The 21901-nt window shown below is 47.4% G+C and overlaps 1 protein-coding gene across 1 annotated transcript in view; it reads left to right on the forward strand.

The window, feature by feature from the left end:
* The window catches only part of SKAP1 (src kinase associated phosphoprotein 1), a gene marked incomplete at its 3' end in the record, with an annotated part of 65600 nt that overhangs the window by 324 nt on the left and 43375 nt on the right, over positions 1-21901 (forward strand). The window contains exons 2-4 of the mRNA XM_015616025.3: positions 1260-1365; positions 4290-4315; positions 12654-12761. Coding sequence (XP_015471511.2) covers positions 1260-1365; positions 4290-4315; positions 12654-12761 — 240 coding nt within the window. The remainder of the gene's footprint in view (positions 1-1259; positions 1366-4289; positions 4316-12653; positions 12762-21901) is intronic.

A 21901-nucleotide genomic window follows, 5' to 3' on the forward strand; every position in this document is an offset into this window, starting at 1 on the left:
ACCTCCCTGACCCCCAAAATCTGGGGGCTGTGGGACCTCCCTGACCCCCAAAATCTGGGGGCTGTGGGACCTCCCTGACCCCCAAAATCTGGGGGCTGTGGGACCTCCCTGAACCCCAAAATCTGGGGGCTGTGGGACCTCCCTGACTCTGTCCCCCAAAATTTTAGGGATGTGGGACCTCCCTGACCCCAATCCCAAAGAGGATTTGGGGCCGGTGGGAGCTCCCTGACCCCAAGGAGAATTTGGGGGGTTCTTGGAAGGGCTCCAAATCCCATCCATTCCCTTCCCGCTATCCCAGCTCATTCCAAGCCCTCTCCAGGGCTGGCACATCCCAATTCCTCTTGGAATTCCCTGCGTTTCCCACGAGCCCAAGCCCAGCAGGGATTCCATTCCATTCCATTCCATTCCATTCCATTCCATTCCATTCCATTCCATTCCATCCTACGGAGCCCCCACATCCGGAAGGTTCCGAGGAAGCGGCCGCGACACCTTTTGGGGTTTTGGGCGTTTCCTCTCTCATTTCCTGCCGAGCTCATCCCTCCCCTCCGAAACACCGGAGATCTTCCGCTCCCATCCTCTCCCAACCCACCCCAGCTCCTGCTCCAATTCCGTGTTTTCCCTGCTGATGGGAATGGAGGAGTTTTAATTAATTCTCTTTATTATTTATTTTGTATTTAATGAGGTTTTGGGGTGACCCTGGTGTGGCCTGAAGGATCCGGCAAAAATCACGGAGAGGGATTTGGGATCAAACTTGGCCGGCTCTTGACAATCCCAAGGAGATTTCCAGGAATTATGGAGGCTCCAGGATGGGAATAGAAGAGTTTTAATTAATTCTCTTTATTATTTATTTTGTGTTTTTTGAAGTTTTGGGGTTATCTCATTGTTGTTCCTGAGGAGCCGGGAAAAATCACGGAGAGGGATTTGGGATCAAACTTGGCCGGCTCTTGACAATTCCAAGGAAATTTCCAGGCCCTGAGGAGATTTCCAGGAGCTGAGGAGGCTCCGGGCCGGGAATGGAGGAATTAAAGTCGTTAATTTATTACTAATTTTATATTTTATGAGGTTTTGGGGTGACCTCGTCGCTGTCCCTGTAGGATCCGGCAAAAATCACGGAGCGGGATTTGGGATCAAACTTCTCCGACCCCACGGCTCTCCAGGGGCTGTGGAGGCCGTTTCCTCACCCCTTCCCATTCCCACTTTTCCTCTCCAAGGAGAACTTCCCGATTTCCCTGATTTCCCGGCCGTTCCCTGTTTTCCAGAGGCCGAGGATTTCCTGGCGTGGGTTTTGCGGGAGGAGCCGCTCAGCGCCGGGGCCCGGCGGCAGCGGGATGCGATCCTCGGCGCCTTCCATCGCCTCAAAACCAGGTCCGGTTCTCCCGAATTTCCTAACCCAAATCCTCCGGAATTCCCTCAGATCCTGAGCATTCCTCGTTCTGCTGCAATCCCCCCACGGTTTGGAATTTTATGGATATTCCAGGCTCGGGATAACGGGAGAATTCTGGGAAATTGTCACAGTTTTGTTTGGATTTTCGTTGTTTCATGGTGGGGATTTTTCCCTCCTTTTTTTAAGGAAGGAATTCTGGGATATTCCTCATTTATTCTTCAATCCCAAAATGGGATTTCCTCTCTCCCCTCCCTTTTTTTTGAGGAAGGAATTCTGGGATATTCCTGATTTATTCCATAATTTTAGGATGGGAATTTCACCCCCTTCTTCTTAAGGAAGGAATTCTTGGATATTCCTGATTTTTTCCCTAATTTCAGGACGGCGATTCCCTGCTTTTCCTTAAGGAAGGAATTCTGGGAAAATTCCTAATTTATTCTCCAATTTCAGAATGGGATTTTTTGCCTCTTTTTACTTTTTTTGGGAGGGAAGGAATTCTCGGGTATTCCCGATTTATTCCCGGTGTGGAATTTTCCCCCCCTGGCTTTTTCTTTTAAGGAAGGAATTTCCCATCTTAATCCAAATTAAATTAATCCCATTTTCACCTCCTTTTATCCCTGAGCTCATTCCCACCCCTAATTCCCTTTGGAGCCTTCTGGGTCGTTCCTTTCCGGAATTTTCCAGCCTTTCCCAGCCCGGCTGATGGAATTATCCCACTTTTCCCATCCATTTCCTCCCGGATCCATCGTTAACCTGAAACCTGAGAGCCTCAACTGAGCTGAAAAATGAATTTAAATCCCTTTCTTCCCTAATGGGAAATTCCCAATCCCATTTTCCTGGCTCCCATTTTTTTTCCACGTTATTGGAAATCTCATCCAGCATCGATTTTTTAAAATATTTGTTTTCCCAGACATTCAAATCCCGGCTCCAAAGATCCCATCCCACCCCATCCCTCGGGGTTATCAGCTCTTAATTAATGAGGAAAAACATGGAATTTGATTGGAAGCTGCCTGGATTTTATGGATCCGGCTCAGAGGGTTTGGATTTTGGGATTTTCCAGCTGCTCAAATCCCGTTAAACCCAAATTTGCCCAAATTTTTGCATTTTTTGGGTGTTGGAGGCCCAAAAATATCCTGGAAAATTGGGAAAATGATGTTTGGGATGAGGTTTTCTGCAGGAAGGGGTGGGGGAAACTCCAAGATTAAAGAAAATATTGGGAAAAGAGCGAAATTCCATGGGGGAACTTCCTGGAAATCCAAGATCCGGCATTGATGGGATTTATCCAAGATTTCCCTTGGCAGAGGCAGAAACGAGCTCACGGCTTTTCCACATTCCCTAAAATCTCCTTCTCCCCCCATTCCCAATTCCATTTAATCCCAAATTTTCCTTCCCTGAGTAAAACCAACCCAAGCACGGAATCCTTGAGCCAAAACCTGAATTTTTTGCTGTTTTTTTAATCCTAAAAAAATTTAAAAAAGCAGGAAAAATCCAAGCTTTTATTTCCTTTTTCTTTTTTTTTTTTTGGTGTTTTCCCTCCGCCTTCCCGGAGCTGCTCCGGGAGGGAACGGAACTCAATTTTCCCATTTTTTTTTAGGCCATTTCCTGGGATTAAAAATGACAGAGGTCGGGAACAAAGCCCCGGTGCTTTCGTGGAGCGGGAATTGCGAGTGACAGAAAATCATTCAGGAAATGTTGGCACTAAAACATGGCCAGGAAAAGCTCCCGAGGCAAAAATTCCAGGAAAAAAAAAAAAAAAAGGGATTTTTTTGCTGGTCTTCTTTCCCCACGAGGCACGAATATCCCGGATTTTGGGAATGCTGGATTTTTTGGGATTGAGGGAATGCAGGGATCTCTTAGAGCTGATTTTTTTTTTGGGCTTAAGTGGTGAATAATTTGAGTTTTCCATGGAAATGTTGGGATTGAAGGATAAAAAAATTGGGGAAAAAAAAGCTGGAGCTGCTTTTCCAGATGCCCTCGTGTGGGGCTGGGATTTTGGGATTTAGGGATAAAACGGAGCAGCCACGGGATGGAGAAAATATTCCATGTGGAATTTGGGAACCGCTCCCAAAAACACCCCGAGAAATTCCCAACTTTTCCTCCAAAAGGCTCTTCCCAACCCAATATCCCGGGAAATTTTCTCCCTGTGCACATTTTGGATTTTTCCTGTTTTTTTTTTTAAAATCCAAAACAAGCGAGTCCAATAAATGCCAGGCCCCTCATCGGAATTCCGGGGCTGTTTCCCGATGGATCCGTGCCGGGAGCTCGGATGTTCCCGAGAAATCATTTTCTCCATGAAAGCTTTTAATGAGGATCCCAATTGATTGGATTTTCCCACCTTGGATTCCTGCCACCGGAGCTCATCCTGGAAGGGGCACTTCGTGCTCATTCCCAATCCTTGGTGGGATTCCCAAATTTCCCAGCCCCGTTCCTGGATTCAAACAATTCCCAAGATTTGCCCGAAGTGGGAGAAAGAAAAGAATCCTGGATCTTTTCTATTCAATCCTTTTGTTTTTTTGGGAATGGGCAGAGCGTGGCTCACCCTCCACTTTCTGGGAATGAGCTCACCAAAAATTCCTGGAATATTTTGGGTTTGGAAGTGGCTTTTAAAGGATTTGAGGGAAAAAATTCGGCAGGAATTTTTGTGTTTGGGGAAGGATCTGTTCCAATGGCTGGAAATCCGTGGAACTGCGGTTGGGAAGGGCCTTAAATCCCATCCATTCCCTTCCCGCTATCCCAGCTTGTTCCAAGCCCTCTCCAGGGCTGGCACATCCCAATTCCTCTTGGAATTCCTTGCGTTTCCCATTCCCTGGGTTCCTGGATTTTCCCGTCCATCCCTAATTCCTCAGGCTGGAATAATCCTGGAGGAAAATCCGGGATTTTAGGGCTCATTTTCCCTTTGCTTTTTCAGGTACCACCTGGAATTCCCATCCCGAGGTGAGTCCAGCTGGGAAAAGGCTGGGAAGGGTTGGATTGGGAAGAGGTCCCGGTGCCAAATTCCCAGGAGAAAGGGTTTTTATGGATGTGTGGGGCAGTTCCTGGGGTGGGAAAATTCCGCAGCGGGAATCTCATCCCAGAGAGCAAATCCCACAATTCCCGTGGCTCTGGGAAGTTTTCCAGCAACTCCAGAAATCTGGAGAAGTTTGGGAAGCTTGGAAAAGAATTCCCATGGAGAATTTATTGGAAGTGAAGATTCCGGGGTGTCCCTCGGTTTTCCAGAGCAGATTCCAGGATCAGGATGGGAATTTTCCGGGAATGACCATTCCTTGTTAAATATTTGTGGAGGAACTCCAGGAGCTCCACCGAGCTGGGAGCAACGGGAATAAAATCCCTTCCCACCATTCCAATCCCTCCAATCCGTAATTCCGGGAATAAAATCCTTTCCCGCCGTTCCAACTCCTGCAAACCTTTAATTCCTCCAGGAATTCAACCCATTCCCAACATTCCAACCCCTCCGATCCTTTACTGTGGGAATAAATCCCTTCCTGGAATTCCAACTCTTCCGATCCTTCCTTTTCCCCGGGAACAAATCCCCGTGTTTTCCCTCCTCGCTCAGGGCCGGCTTCCAGCCCATCCTGGAAAAGCCGGGAGCGCAGCGGCCCCGCAATTCCCACCGGGAGCGGCGTTATCCCATTTGAATCCGAGCCTCGGAGCTTTAATTGCTTCCCAAGCATTGTTTTCCTGCTGAATCCAGCATCTGGCACCCTTTGGAAAAGTCCAAGGGACAGCTGGGCGGAAAATGAGAAATAAAATGGGAAGGAGGGAAGATCCGAGCGCATAAAAGGCTCCAAATGAGGTTTTTAAATCGGGAAAAGTTCATGGAATTTCAAGGGTGGAGGAGGAGGGAGGCTTTTGTTCCTCGGAGTTTTCTTTTTGTGGGGTCGGAAGCTGAAGGAAAAGTAGGAAAATCGGGATGTGGAACTGGGCAGGGGGTTGGAAAGGAGCGCCCGGCTCGCTTCGAATTCCCGCTGGGAATTTCTGCCTTCAAGTTCCCGGCTGGGAATTCCCAGCTCTTCTCTCAATGTGTCCCTCGGGAATGAATATTGTTGGGATAAAACATTCCAAGGAAACGGGAAAATCCGGGGGAGAAAAGGCGGATTTGATGTAGGAGGAGGCTCAGCTTGATCCGTGTGGAGAAAGGAGAGCCGGGAATGGGAATTTGGGAGGCCTGGGTGGAAAAGAGCCAGGGAATTGTGGAGCTGGGATTGATTTTTTAGGGATAAAATTAAATATAAAGATAAGAGGGCTGGGAAATCCCAGGATAAAGGAGGGTAGATTTAAGGAAGAGGATTTTCCTTGGAATATTTAGGGAATATTTTCTAAAGGATTTAAGCCCAGCTTGAGCCAGATCCGGTAAAGGCAGAACTTTGGGAATGCCTCTGGAGAGCAAAATCCCAGGAATTCCAGATATCCCAAACCAGGGCTTCCCAGGATTGGCTGGGATGAACCGAATCAATCCCAGGATCCAAAAAAATTCATCCAAATCAGGAGTTTGGGACTTTCTCTGTTTCCGGAGGGGATTTTTTCCACTCCTGGTTTTTGGTTGTTTTGGAGGAAGGAATTCTTGGATATTCCTGATTTGTTCCCTAAATTCAGGATGGGATTTTTTCCCCCATTTTTGAGGAAAATTTAGGATTTGAGTGCAGATGTGACTGAGCAGGATTTAAGGATCCGGAGCAGGAATTTCTGTTCCCAAATCCCTGGCACCAAACGCTGGAGCTCCAATTTCTTTTTCCCGTATTCCATAGGAACAGAGCCCCAGCCGGAGTTGAATTCCCGTTTGGAATCGCCAGGGTGAAGCGTTTCAATCCCGTGCATTTAATTCCGAACGATCTCCTCGGAAAGAGAGGGAATTTGGGAAGGAAAATCAGGATTTGCAGCCCTTCCCCTGAGCTCCTGGTGCTGTTTTCCAAGGAAAATGTTGGAGAGCAGCTGGGATTTGGGAGGAAGGGAAGGAAGGAACGGTCTGAGGGAGCAGCAAGAGGCGTTCGGGGGTACTGCAAGGGAGGAGAAAGCGGGAAAGGACCGGGAATTTGGGAAGGGAACAGGGAGCCAGAGCTGTGGGAAAGGGAGGGATGAAGAGGGAAAAGGTCTCCATGGGGATAAACGGGAGCTGGGGGTCAGGGCTGGAATTCTGGAATTGCTGGAGTGGGAATTTGGGAGAGCAACTGGGAGAGAGGGATGGGAATTTGTGAGGGAAGAGGGATCATTGAATGGGAATTCTGAGGAAAACAGGCACTGCTGGAATGGGAATTCTGAGGAAAACAGGCACTGCTGGAATGGGAATTTGTTATGGAAAAAGGCACTTCTGGAATGGGAATTTTGAGGGAAGGAGGCACTGCTGGAACAGGAATTTTGAGGGAAAAAGGCACTTCTGGAATGGGAATTTTGAGGGAAAGAGGCACTGCTGGAATGGGAATTTGTTTGAGATGTTTCAGTCGGTCCCAGGCATCTCCGGCCCTGAAAGCCGCGCAGGTGCCAAATCCCGATCAGGCAGAATTCCGCGTTTTTGGGTTCGTTCCCTTTTCCCAGATTTCTCTCCAGGATTTTTTCCATGTCCCAATCAATGTAAATGTGGAGAATGGGGGAATGGATTAGGATTTACAAATGGGGGACTCTGGTAATTAAAAGGATCCATTAACGAGGAGGAAAGTCGGAGTAGGCCTCAGTAGGCCTCAGTAGGCCTCAGTAGGCTTCAGTAGGCCCCAGTAGGCCCCAGTAGGCCCCAGTAGGCCTCACCCCATTTTGGTGATTTTTGTATCCATTTTTTGGTCTCATTTTTTGGGATCTCTTTTTTGGGATCGTTTCATCTCCCTTTTATCTGTTTCTCCTTTTTTTCACTCTGCCTTGGAATAAAACTCCCAAATCCTTCCCAGAATCCCGTTGGAATCATGGCAGAGGCACCAGCAGCTCCCAAAACCATCCCAAAAATCCTTAAAAAAAAAAACAACACCTTTTTTCCCTGTAAAACCCCAAATCCATGGAGCTGGAGCTGGACAGGAGCCGGAACCCGGCGTTTCCCGAGGCTCTCCCCGCTCCCGCATTTTTGCTCCGTGTAGTTATGACAAGAACAAGCAGCAAATCATTAAAACAGCCCAAAAAAAAAACCCCAAATCCCTTTTTTTGTCACAAAAATTCCCTTTGAAGCCACGCCGGGGTGTCCGGAACGAATGGAGTGCCGGCTGATTTTAGGAAGTTTTATTTATCCAAAGCCCTTTTTGGCTCGCGCCGCTTTTGCGGAGCAGGGTTCAGGAACGCAAAACCCGGCCAGGATTTATGAAGTGTCTGGAAAAAGCAGGAAAAAGGGGAAGAAAAAAAAGTTGGGATTGACGAGATTTGGGAGCTGTCGGTGAAATCTCCGGCCCGGTGCCGCGCGAGGAATTCCCCGCGTTTCCAAACGTCAAAACTCCACGGGGACGGAGAGAAAACAAAACAACTTTTGGGATTTTTGGGAATCGTTTCTTCAGTATGGAATTATTTCTTAATCACTGCCCATTCTGCAGGATTATTAATGAATGAATGAATTATATTATTAATTGTAATTAATGAATTCTTGCCCAGTTTTGCCTGGAATTCTGCAGGATAATTCATTAATTCTTGCCCAGTTTTGCCTGGAATTCTACAGGATTATTCATTAATTATTGCCCAGTTTTGCCTCAAATTATGCAGAATTATTAATTAATTATTGCCCAGTTTTGCACGGAATTTGGCAGATTAATTAATAAATTATTACCCGCTCTATAGAATTATTAATTAATTATTGCCCAGCTTCACTTGGAGTTTTATAGAATTATTTATTAATTACTTCCCATTCTGCAGAATCATTAATTAATTATTGCCCAGTTTTGCCTGGAATTCTTCAGAATTATTAAATAATTCTCCAGAGGGAAAATTTAGGATGGAAAAGAGCCAAGGACTGCCAGGAGAGGGAGAAAATCCCGGGGGAGATGAGGAAAGGGCAGGAAAAGGGAGGAAAAAGAATCCAGGGGTGATCCAAGAGGACTGGAAGATCCAGAGGGAAGGAGGGAGCCGCTGGTTTTCATGGATTTGGGGCATTTTGGGAACCCCTGAGTTCCTGGGATGCAGGAGAACGAGCTCGGAGCAGCCCTGCCCGAGGCTCTGCTTCGAGCGGAGAATTCCGGGTGGAGAATTCCAAGTGGAGAATTCCAGGTGGAGAATTCCAGACTGGGAATTCTGATTCCAGCTTGGGAACTCCAACTTGAGAACTCCAAGCTGAGAACTCCGGGTGGAGAATTCCAAGCTGAGAACTTCGGATTAAGAATTCCAAGCAGAGAATTCCAGAGCTGTCAGCTCTGAGCGGAGAACTCCAACTTGAGAATTCCTAGTGGAGAACTCCAAGCTGAGAACTCCAATTCCAACTTGAGAATTCCAAGCAGGGAATTCCAAGCAGGGAATTCCAAGCTGGAATCTCCCGGAATGTCGTTTGTGGGCTCTGAGCCGGGTTTGGGATTTCTCCTCTTGGGAATTTTAATATATTAAAATATTAATTTTAATCAATCAATAATTAATTAAGAAATAATATAATATCAATTAATTTATTAATTTTAATATTTTAAATAATCCCCCCTCTCCACCAGCCCCAAATCCCCCTTTTCATCCTTTCCCGGGATTCCTTGCTGGGTTTAGATATTCCCAAGAAATTCCGTGTTTTTTCCATGCCTGGGGGAGGGGACGGCAGGGAAATTCCAGCGGCGCATTCCCGGCTCCGCTGCCTTGCAGCCCGACCTGCTGGGCGCTGGGAATCACTGCAAGCTCCAGCAGCTCCATCCAAACCCCGATCCCAAAGATTTTTCCCTTTTCCCGGCGTTTTTAGCGCGCCGTTAATTTGCTTTATTACGAGTAATTAACAAAAAAAAAACCCCGGGAATGAGGGGGAAAACGAGACTTGGGGCGGATTCCGTGTACAGCTCGGGGTGGAAATTTGGGAAGTGAAGGGAATTTGGCTCCTTATGGATGTGGGGAGGAATTTCTGGGGTTTTTGGGTGGGATGGCATCCCGAAAAATGGTGCTGGAGCGGTTTGGAGTCTCCAGGTGGGATTTTTTGGGGGGGATAATTGTGTTGGGATAAGCTGGGAATGGGAGGGATGGATGGGATAGAAAATCAGGATTTTAAGGGGAATTTTTAAGGCCTTGGCACTCCAAGGAAATCAATCTATAGAAAACTTGGGATTTTAGGGAAATATGGAATTATCCAGGCCCTGGAATTCCAAGGAAGTCACACCCACCAAACCCTCGGCTCTTCCCAGGTTCATCCCAGAGAAAATCCAAACTCTGGAGCTTTGAAGGCTCTGGAAAAACGGGAATGTCCTGGATTTCCCAGCCCAAGCCATCCCAAATTTGTAAAAGCAGCACTTCCAGAGCTTCACCCCAAATCCCAGAGCTCCAATCTCGTCCATTCCCACTTTTTTGGGCAGCTGTGGTGACGTTTCCATGGGATTTTCCCAAGATTCCAGCCACTTCTCGGGATATTAAACCACCGTTCCTACAATCCTTTCACAGCTCTGGGAAAGGAATCTGAAAATCCAGGGATATTAAAAGAACCAGCTGGGATTTGAGGAGGAATTTTAGGGTTTTTTTGCCGGGATTTGAACGGGAATTTGGGATTTCACTTCCGCTCCTTGTAAATTCCCACCCGGAGCTCGCCTGGTATTGATTTTTCCCGGGATTTAAGAGCTGTTTAATGAAGCTCTGGGTACGTGAGAAAGCCAAGGAAATTTAATTGCAATTCCCATAAAAATCTGTGGGAAATTAAAGTTTTTTCCTGGCATCCGTGGGAATTGTGGGTTTTTTCCTGGCTTTGCTGGGATTCATTCATTCCCTTTTTCTTTCCCTCCGTGGGAAGTGGCCGCAGCTGAAAGAAAGAAAAATTCCCGTTAAAAAGTGATTTTAGTTTTGGGGATTTTTGAGGATTTAAGGAGAGGTTTGAGTTGGAAAAGAGGGGGAATTTTTCCTCTGCTGCTTCTTTTCCTCCTCCAAATCCAGAGCTCTTCCTCCTCCAAATCTGGAGCTTTTCCTCCTCCAAATCCGGATATTTCCCTTCTCTAAATCCACATATTTTCCTCCTCTAAAGCTAATTAGTGGATTAAAAGCAGGAGAAATCCTTGGGATGTGAATCCAAATGGAAAAACCATGGGATTGGGTTTTTAGGGAGCAAGGGCTGTGGAGTTTCGGTTCTGAAGGAACATTCCGGAATATTCCCAGTGCGAAAGGAAAACGAAGCAGCTCCGTTTCCATGGATTTGTGCGGCGCAGCTGCGCCTGGAACGATCCCTAAAAATGGGAACGATTGATGGTGGATCATTTTCCAGCCCAGCTTTATTTGGGTGGATTATGGGATTTTTGGGAATTCCCACTTTCCTGGCAAAAACCCCCCTCAATTTATGGCGATAATATGCTCGGATATTCAGGATTTGGGAATTTTCCCACCGGATCCGCGGCTGATGAGCGGAGCGGCTTCTCCCTCCGCCTGATCCCAGCGGGAATTTTCCTGTTTGGAAATGGGAAAATTGGGAAAATTGGGAAAATTTGTTCCTGTTCCAAAGCATTCCGAGGTACCGGAGCCGCTCAGCCCGGCGCAGCCTCTGGAAAAGCGGGATCGGGCCGCTCGTTATCCCAATAATCCCACACCTGGAGCTCGTTAGAGGCAGCCACCTGTTACCTCCGTGTGGGGCCGGAAAAAAGGCAAAATTCCAAGGAAATGTTGTTTTTAAGGAATTGTAGAAAGGATTTTGCCATTCCCAGAGCCGGGATGGGGGCATGGAGATGCTCCCAGCACCGGGAATTCCATGAATTTCTGCGAACCCCAAATTTTCTCCTTTTAACCCCAAATTTTTTATTTTTAACCCTGGATTCTTTACTTCAATCCCAAATTTTTCACTTTTAATCTAGAACTTTTCACTTTTACCCCCAAATTTCTCATTTTTAACCCAAATTTTTTGCTTGGGACCTCAGCAGCATTTGGGATTTGGGCCTGGAGCTGATCCTGGAGAGGAAAATCCTTGGGAATTTATTCCTCATTTGATTCCAGACAGTTCCTTTGAATGAGGAACTGGAAATTTCCTGGGAAAATGTGTCCTGGGATGTGGGAAATGCTGAATGTGGGAAAATCCAAATTTTGGGGGATGAAGGGAAAATTTGGGCCTTCCCCGCTAGGCCCGAGGCCTTTCCCTGAGGCCTGGATTAAAAGCTGGACTTCCCCAGTGTTTTCCGGCCTCTCGCCCGGTGTTTACCAGGAGAAAAGTGGGAATTGGGGCAGGAAAATTATGAAGGAACAGCTGGAAATTCCTTTTTCTGGGATGAAGGGAAATTTGGGCCTTCCCCGCTAGGCCCGAAGCCTTTCCCTGAGGCCTGGATTAAAAGCTGGACTTTTCCAGTGTTTTCCGGCCTCTCTCCCGGTGTTTACCAGGAGAAAAGTGGGAATTGGGGCTGGAAAATGATGAAGGAGCAGCTGGGAATTCCAGTTTTGGAGCTGTTTGGAGGGCGCTGAGTGAGGAGCAGCTGCCTCCGCTCCCTTATCGGGCCCGGCCCCGCCGCTTTGTCCTGAGCAAATATTGAATCCCAAACCTTTTAGCGCCACCGCATTCCCGATAAAAATCCACCCCAACACCTGGCACGGAGTGGCCACTCCAGAGAATCCATCAGCAGGAGGAAAATTCCCTGGAAAATTCAACATAAGGTTCATTTGAGGAGCGGAAAGCTCCTTTCCACACCCTGCCCTTGGCCACTGGTTTGTAGGGAATCCCTGTTTTTATCCCTATCCCAGTAAATTTCTGCTCAGAATCCCTGTTTTTATCCCTATCCCAGTAAATTTCTGCAGAGAATCCCTGTTTTTGTCCTTATCCCTGGAAATTTCTGCAGGGAATCCATATTTTAATCCCTTTTCCCTCTCTCCTGAAGGATTTCCAAGCTTTTCTTCCCTAAAATCCTGGAAAATTTTCCATTTTAGTGTAATTCTTTATTTTACACACGGATTTCTGGCAAGGTCGTGGCCTGAGGGCAGGGACAAGGATTTGGATTTGCCTCTGGAATTTTGGCCCTCAGGACTGGCATTCCCAGGTTTTTCCTGGTGTTTTTGCAGCAGGAATTCCCTGCCTTGGCCCCGAGGGATGGGTTTGCCCTAAAACTCCTCAAATCCCACAAAAAACGAGTCTAGATTTTGGATAGAACCAGAAGGAAACAGGATGTTTGGGGTTAGGAATTCCAAAATTTGTAAAAAATTCCCAAAAAATCAGCCCCTCCTTGTCCTTCCCATCCAGGAGAGGATGAGCACGACAGATGGGATGGCTCCGATGAAAATCCCAGCTGGAATTTTGGCCCTTCCCGGATTTCCGAGGTCCCGTTCCCAGCAGAATTCCAGGATGAGGGTGAGTCTCTGATATTTCTGGAAATTTGGAAATTTTTGGGAAAAGTTTCTTGGAATTCTGAAATGTTACTGATGTTTCTTGGAATTTTGTAAATAAACCTGGAATCCTTTGGTTTTCCATCCATGCCATAATTCAGGAGGGGATTTTTGGGAATTTTAGCGCTTTGTCCATTCCCACTAAAGGTGAAAATCCTGGATAACATCCCTGAAATTCCACGTATTTCTTTCTTATCTTGGTGCTGGTTTCTTTGGGATTGATTCTGATGGAAAAACTCCGGATTTCAGCCAACATTTCCCAAAATTCCCGGGTGATTTGCGGGAATTTTCCTTCCAGGGAGCTCAAATTCCCACTTTCAGGAGGGTTTGTCTTCCAACCTTTTGGAATTCGGGTTTCTTTGCTGGGATTTCCTCTGGAGAGGATTTTTTGGGATATTCTGGTGCTCGGAAATTCGAGGTTTCTCCTGCTCCAGACGGGAGGAATCCGAGGGCGTTTCCTGAGGAATTTCTGGGGGACGAGGATTTTTTTGGGAAGCGCCGATGCTGGGATGAGGAATGCTTCGGGAATGACGGATTTGAGTTGGAATTGGATCCACGGAGTCGAGCTGGTTCTGATTTTTGGGATTTTCCTCCCGTCCAAATCCTGCTCTCAAATCCTCAAATTCCCATTTTCCAAGGACTTTTCCCCTCCTTTTCTCCTTCCCAACCACTTCCCTCCCTTTTTTCCTTCATTCCCTTTTTCCATCCCAACCTCCTCTTCCCGCTCTCGTGGGACAGGAATTCCCAGCCCAAAATCCGGGATTTCTTCGGGACGAGGATTTGGGAAAATCCTTCCCATTCCCGTGGCTTTTTTCCACACTCCAACACTGAGAATTCCGGAGCTTTTCCCACCTTCCTGAATTCCCCACTTGATTCAATCCAGGTTTTAATGGGAGCAGGTTGGATTTGGGACGATGATCACCGAAATAAAACCCGGGAAGTTTGGAGGCGGAGGAGTTTGGATTCGGGAAAATCCACTGGGACAGGTTTTTCCTCGCTCTGATTCCTCCAGGGAATCCGGGAACATTCCTGGTTATCCCCGGAGGGACGGAGAGGGTTGGGAATGACTTTACTCAATGAGCCGTGAGCTCCGGAGGATTTTCCCTACGGAGAAATTCCGGAGCAAATGTTTGTGCAGAGCCGGAGCCTGGGAAGTGCTGGGAAGCCCAGAGGGACCTTGGAATGCTCAGGATTCCTTGGGAGACACTTCCCGAGTGTCCCGCGCTCCGGGAAACTTCCCCAAACCGCTTTTGGCTTAGAAACCGGGAAATTCCTTAATTTTGGGCTATGGTCGTTAATTTTTATGGAAGGAGGGAAAGGTTTGGAGCAGGAAAGGGAGGATTTTGGTGGGAATTTGGGATGGAATTCCCAGGGAAGCTGCGGCTGTCCCAGATCCCTGGGAGTGCCCAAGGCCGGATAACGGGATATTGGGATAACGGGAAGTGCGGCTGCCCTTGGGAATGGGGTGGGATTTACGGTTCCTTCCCAATCCCGACCATTCCAGGATTTTAGAAATTGGGTGTTTATGGATTCAGCAGCTCCAGGAATTGCTGCAACCCTTGGGATACGGCTCCATCGCTTGGGATATAGATTTATCCCTTGGGATATCAATTTATCCCTTGGGATATCGATTTATCCCTTGGGATATCGATTTATCGTTTGGGATATAAATTTATCCCTTGGGATATTCCTTTATCTCTTGGGATTCTGCTCCATCCCTCTGGATATTCCTCTGTTCCCGCTGGGATATTGGGGTGTGTCTCTATTCATTGGTGGAATTTTGGGGCTGTGAATGGATATTGGGGAATTTTGGGGGGTTTCCATGGATTTCTGGGACTGTCCGTGGAGTTTTGGGGGTGTCCATGGGGGTCTCTCCGCGTCTGCCGGGGCTGTTTGGGGTTATTTGCATTTTGGGGGGGTTATTTGCATTTTTGGGGGTTATTTGCATTTTTTTAGGGTTTTTCAGGGCTGTCTCCCGGTGGGTCTTGGGACCCCTTTGGGTGGATTTGGGGTTTTTAAATTAATCAGTGTCTCTTTGGTGTATCTGAGCTTTTGGGAGCTTATTTGGGGTTATTTGGGGTGATTTTGGTGTACTTGGGGTCTACTCCGGCTGATTTTGGTGGTCGTAGGGTCCGTTTGGGTTGTTTTAGTGGTTTTGGGGTCTATTTGGGGGGATTTTGTTGGTTTTGGGGTCTTTTTTGGGAGAATTTTGGGGGGGTCCCGCGGTCGCTCCGAGCTCGGCGGCGGCTCCGGAATTCTGCAGCGCCCCCGTGTGGGGCCGGCCGGGAATGGGAATGGGAACGGGAATGGGAATGGGAATGTGGGAATGGGAATGGGAATGGGAATGGGAATGGGAATGGGAATGGGAATGGGAATGGGAATGGGAACAGGAATGGGAATGTGGGAATGGGAATGGGAACGGGAACAGGAACGGGAATGGGAATGGGAATGGGAATGTGGGAACGGGAATGGGAATGGGAATGGGAATGGGAATGGGAATGGGAATGGGAATGGGAACGGGAATGGGAATGGGAACGGGAACGGGACTGGGAATGGGAATGGGAATGGGAACACGCCCTGGGATCGCGCCTGGGCAGGAACACACGCAGGTGCCGCTTCTTCCTCTCCTTTTATCCCCAAACCCCATCCAAGCACCCAAAGGCTGCCCCCAAATCCTCCCCCAAACCCCAAATCCTCCCCAAAACCCCAAATCCTCCCCCACACACAACACCCAAACTCATCTCAAACAAATCCCACAAACTCATCCCAAATAAACCAATCCCACCCCACAGGCACATCCCATCCATTGGGATTGATTTGGGGTTGGGACTGATTTGGGGTTGGGATTGATTTGGGGTTGGGATTGATTTGGGGTTGGGATTGATTTGGGATCAGGATTGATTTGGGATCAGGACTGATTTGAGCTCGGGTTTTCCCCTCACTCTGGCACCTTCCCAGCCCAGGAAACCGCTGGGTTTGGGCAGTTTTTTGGGGATTTTTCCTCGTTTTCCTGGCCTGGATAATCCCAAAGAGCTTCCAGCAGATCCAAGAGGTGCGGGAGGGAAGAATTGACCTGGATTTAAGGAATTTTATCCAGTTTATCCATGGGATGAGGCTGTGGGGTCTGGGTGGTTCGACTCGGGAATCTTGGAATGGTTTGGGTTGAGAAAAACCCCTAAAAATCCCCCAATTCCAAGCCCGTGCCGTGGACAGGGATATCTCCCACCAGAGACAAATCCCTGGATCATCCCAAATCCCCCAAACACCTCCTGGCCAATCATTAATTAATGACTTAATTAATCCATCGAAGGGAGATGCTCCGCAGAGGATCAAAGCCATAAAACCCCAGGAATTTGGGGGAGAAACGGGAAGTTTATTTTAACTGGAAACTGATGGGGTTTGGGATTTTTCCAGCCCGGATTTCAAGGCCGGGAGAGGCCTTGGAGGGCACGGGAGGCACCGGAACCCAGGGAGGACCAAATTTAGGGGAGGGGAGCTCCCGGAGCTCTCTGAACTCCTTCCAAAAAACCGGGAAGAGCTCCGGAATTCCCGATAAACACCTGATGCATGAGGTGTGGGGGAAGGATGGGATGAGGGAAGGGTTGGAGCAGGCACGGGGGCGGTGTCGTCCTTCAAAACCCTTCAAAACCCTTCAAAACCCTTCAAAATCCTTTAAACTTATTTCAAACTCTCTAAAACCCCTTTAAAATCCTTCAAATCCCTTTAAACTTATTCCAAACTCTCTAAAACCCTTTAAAATCCTTCAAATCCTTTTAAAATATTTTTAAATATTTTTAAATCTTTCTAAAACTATTCAAAACCCCTTTAAAATCCTTTAGAGTGGTTCCAAACTCTCTCAAAGCCTTCAAAATCCCTCAAATCCCTTTAAAATATTTAAAAATATTTTTAAATCCTTCTAAAAGTGTCCAAAATCCCTTTAAAATATTTTAGAATGGTTCCAAACTCCCTAAAAGCCTTTAAAATCCTTCAAATCCCTTTAAAATATTTTGAAATATTTTTGAATCCTTCTAAAAGTCTCCAAAATCCCTTTAAAATATTTTAGAATGGTTCCAAACCCTCTCAAAGCCTTCAAGGTCCTTCAAACCCCTTTTGAAATATTTCAAATCTCTTCAAACCTTTCAGAACCCTTTAAAACCCTTCAAAACTCTTCAGAGCCCTTTAAAATATTTTAAAATCTTTTAAGGTCCTTCAAAACCCTTTAAAATCCTTTAGAATAGTTCCAAACCTCTCTAAAATCCTTCAAAATCCTTCAGAACCCTTTGAAATGTTTGGAAATATTTAAAAAATCCTTCTAAAACTCTTCAAAACCCTTTAAAATCGTTTAAACTCCTTCCAAACTCTCAAAAATCCTTAAAAATCCTTCAAACCACTTTAAAATATTTTAAAAATCCTTCAAAACCCTTTAAAATCCAAGTGGGCTTGAGCTTCCCATCCCCAAAAGTTGAATCCCTGCTTTTCCCACCTTGAATTCCCAAAAAAACCCCAAAGGTTTGGGAAGTTTGGGGTTATTCCCGACCTCGATCCCGGTCGGAAAAAATCCCGTCTCCCTCCTCTCCCTGATTCCTTTGGATATCCCAAAACTCCAAATCCCAATTTGGTTTTTTTCCTCCCTGACTTTTATTTTCTCCTTCCTGGATAAAAGAATTCCCATTTCCCCCCTTTCTCTTCCCAATAAAATAAATCCCATTTTTTCCCCCCCAGTCTCAGATAAAACAAAATCCCATTTCCCCCCTTCCCAGATAAAACAAATCCCATTTTTCCTCCTTCCCGTATAAAACAAATCCCATTTTTTCCCCGCTCCTCTCACAGATAAAACAAATCCCATTTTTTTTTTCCCCGATCCGGATAAAACAAATCCCATTTTTCCCCCCCCCCCCCCCCCCTTTTTTATTTTTAACCTCCCGGTGTCCCCTGCCATTATTTCCTCCCGATATTTGCATTCCCACCTAATTTAGTCTCTCCCGGCTCCCGGGATTAATGGGCTGTTTACCCGGCTTAGATAAAACCGGGACTAAACCCCGGCCTAACCCCAAAGCGGTGACAAAATCCCATTTATCACCCTCGGCTTTTGTCCGGGGCCACTTTGCGGCTCCTCCGAGGGGGGAATTCATCGGGAATTTTTATCCTCCCCCAGGAAAATCCCTGGATATTCCCCGGAGCAGCCAGGCCTGGGCTTTGCTTCGTTTCCCGTTGAATTTTGATATTTTGGAAGGTCAGATTTGGGTTTTTTTTGAGGTTTTTCTTGAGGTTTTTCACCCCGGCCTCAAAGTTTGTCCCATTTCCATTTTCCTTTTGTCGCCCCTCCCTGAGTTCCTTCTCCAGGAAAAATTTGGGAGTTTCTTTGGTGGCAATTCCTGGAAAATTCCGTCTGATTTGAGGAGAAAAAAAAAAATAATAAAAATTTCCCTGTCCCTCGTCCCCAATCTGGGAAAAATCTTGGGGGAAAAAAAAACCCCAAACCAACAGGGCAAGGTGAAAATTTCATAGAATTTATTTATTTGGAATTGGAGTCGGGATAAATGGATTTAAACCTCTTCCATTTGATTTTTTGGGGGGGAATTTGAGTTGGGATAAACGGACTGAAGCCGCTTCCATTTGGGATTTGAGTTTTTTTCAGAGCAGAAGGAAAATTCAGCTGAGAATTCCTCGATTTTTTTTATTTTGGATGGAAAATCCAGCAGGATCGGGACACGAGGGGTGTTGGAATATTCCCTTTCCCTCCTTTTCCGGGATATCCAAACCCAATCCAAGAGCTCTGGGAGGAGATGGAGCAGGAAAATCCCTCAGGATTGGGGGGATTTGGGGATTTGGGGATGGAGGAGAGGGTTTGGGGACAGCAGAAAGCTGGATTTTCCTTCCATTCCTGGAGATTCCAGGAGCAAATCCCAGCCCCTTTCCCAAGCCGGAATCCATGGATTTCCATGGAGGGTTTGGGATCGGAGCGGCCGTTCCGCTTCCCTGTGGATCCCGGAATTCCGGGAACGCCGAGGGGAAGGGAGGAGAATCCAGCCTTGTCCCCATTCCAGCCGCCCCCAAATCCCCAAATCTGCCCAAATCCCTAAACCCACCCAGACCCCAAATCCACCAGAACCCAAATCTTCGTGTCCTCGCTCAGGAATTCCAGGGAAAAACTGGGAATTCCCATTCCCTGGCAGATTTTAATCCATGAATTCAGCCCAGGCTTCCCTGGAGGGGTCTGGGATAGGGGGGGATCCCTAAAAAAGGAGATTTTTCCTTGGATTCAGAGGGTTGGGAGCCACCCAGAACCAGGAATTCCATCCAAAAAAAAAAAAAATGGCTCAAATTTCCAGCTTGGAATTCTCATTCCCTGACAGGTTTTAATTCCCACCTTTCCCCGGGATAGAGGAAACTGGGATTTGGGGAAGGGGGATGGTGTCCCTAAACTCCCACGGGAAACAATTCCATTTATGGAGCCGAATCTCCTCATTCCCAACGGGAATAAACCCCCGAACGGGGGAAATAAATCCCAAACGGAAAATAAACCCCAAATGGAAAATAAACCCCGGACAGAAAATAAACCCCAAATGGAAAATAAACCCCAGACAGAAAATAAACCCCAAATGGAAAATAAACCCCAAATGGAAAATAAACCCCAAATGGAAAATAATCCCTGGACAGAAAATAAACCCCAAATGGAAAATAAATCCCAACCGGTAAATAAACCCCAAATGGAAAACAAACCCCAAATCCCCATTTTTTTCCCCCCGGGATGGATTTTCCAAGCTCGTCTCCAAGCCAGCGAGCGGGAAGGGGAGGGGGAGGAGGGAGCAGGAGGCCGGAGGAAGATGGAAAAGCTCGTCTGGGATAATTAGGATAAAATTGGGATCCGGGGAACGGCGGGGTCAGCTCCTGTTCACGCCAATCCCGCTGCACCTTGGAGAGAATGGCCCGCTCCAGGTAATTAGGTCAAATCCATGATTATCCATCTCGGAGCCGAGGGGAAGGGACGGTAATTGGGATGAAATTTGTTTGGAGAGGGGGGAGAACTGCAAAAAAAAAAAAGCCGGGAATAGGGAGGAGGGAAAAAGGGAATCGGCTCCCAAGGTAACGAGTTCAAAGGGGAAATGAAGTTCAAGGTTCAGTTCCTGTTCACTCCTCACAACAACAACAAAAAAAACCAGCCCATAATTCCATCAGCTCCTTTTGGAGCCGGGAGCGGCCGCGGATTCCCTGCAGGAAAAACGGGAATTGAGGCGCTGACAGCTCCTTAATGGGATTTTTTTCTTTTTAATTTAATTTTTTTTGTTGTTGTTGTTGTTGGCAGAAGGGTAAAAAACTCCCGGAATGGGAATTTTTTTGTTGTTGTTGTCGCCTTTGGGTTTTTTGGTTTTTTATTCCCTCTCTTGTTCTTCTTGTATGGAAATCGGGGAGCCCGGGAAATGCAAATTCCCGCTTTTTTCATTTGTTTTCCAGGAATTTTTTTGAGGGGGAAAAAAAAGGAAAAAGGGTCACGGAGAGTGGGGGAACTGCTCCACCTTTGGGGGATTTCATGGGATTTTGTCACCCTGGGGATGTTCTTGGGAAAAGAAATCGGGGGAGCGTGGGAGATGCGAATTCCCACTTATTTTATTTCCCAGGAATTTTGCCAGGGAAAAAGTGGCCGAGTTGTGTGGAATGGGGGAAAATCCTCCGGTTTTGGGGGATTTAATAGGATTTTGGGAAAATAAGGATGTGCTCCTGTTCCTGGGGTGGTTTTTCCCGGTCAATCCCTGATTTCCGTGCTGGGGCAGTGAGATTCCCAGGAATCCAGCTGGGATCTTGAGAGAAAAGGGAAAAAACGGGATTGGATTTGGGATTAAAGGTGCAGGAATGTGGGATGGGGGGTCGGAATAAAGTCGGGGTCTCCGGGGTTTTTCCTCACGGGATTGTTCTGGGAGATTGGGATTTGGAAGGGATGCTTGGGGGTGCTCTAGGCAGGATTTAGTCCCTTTTTCCCTGGTTTTTCCCCCAAAAAAATGTGGGATCGGGGCACAAAATGACGGCGTTTGGGCTCATCTGGGAAAAGGACTGGGGAAATTTTGGGATTCCCTGACTGGAATGGGAAAAGTGGCCAAGGAGCTCCCCAGGAAAACTCATGGGTGGGGAGGGACCAAAAGTCCCCAAAAGTGCCCCAAAATGTCCCCAAATGTCCCCAGAAATATCCTCAAATGTTTCCTCAAATGTTTCCTCAAATGTTTCCTCAAATGTTCCCCAAAATTTCCCGCAAATCTCCCAAATCATTCCCTGGAATCTTCTGGGTTTTTTCCCCTTTTTTCCTCCCTTTTTCCCTCTTTTCCTTCCTCCCTTTCCCTCTTTTTCCCCTTTTCCCGGCACCCAGAGAAGAGCGACTCAACCCCGCCCGTCCCTGCGCCTTTCCTGCTCCCCTTCCAGCCCCATCCCAAATCCCAAATCCCAAATCCCAAATCCCAAATCCCAAATCCCAAATCCCAAATCCCAAATCCCAAATCCCAAATCCCAAATCAATCCCAAATCAATCCCAAATCCCGACCCTTGCTCTGTCCCAGGGCCATTTTGTGGTGGAGCTGCCACAATGGAAACGGGACCTGGGATTGACCCCGATCTGACCCCGATCCCGGCCGTGACCCCAAACCTTGTCCTGACCCTGATCCCAGCCCTGATCCCGGCTCTGACCTTGGTCCTGGCTCTGACCCCAATCCCGGCCCTGACCTTGACCCTTGTCCTGACCCCAATCCTGGCCCTGACCCCAAACCTGCCCCAATCCCAGCCCTGATCCCAAATCCCACCCCTGATCCCAATCCCAGCCCCAATCCCAGCTCCAATCCCATCCCTGACCCCAATCCCAGCCCTGATCCCAAACCAGCCCCAATCCCAGCTCTGATCCCAACCCCAGCCCCAATCCCATCCCTGATCCCAATCCCTGATCCCAAACCAGCCCCAATCCCAATCCCAGCCCCAATCCCAGCCCTGATCCCAAATCCCACCCCTGATCCCAAACCAGCCCCAATCCCAGCCCCAATCCCATCCCTGACCCCAATCCCGGCCCTGATCCCATCCCTGATCCCAATCTCAGCCCCAATCCCATCCCTGACCCCAATCCCATCC

Source organism: Parus major, unplaced genomic scaffold (assembly GCF_001522545.3).
Source record: "Parus major isolate Abel unplaced genomic scaffold, Parus_major1.1 Scaffold329, whole genome shotgun sequence".
Taxonomy (NCBI): domain Eukaryota; kingdom Metazoa; phylum Chordata; class Aves; order Passeriformes; family Paridae; genus Parus; species Parus major.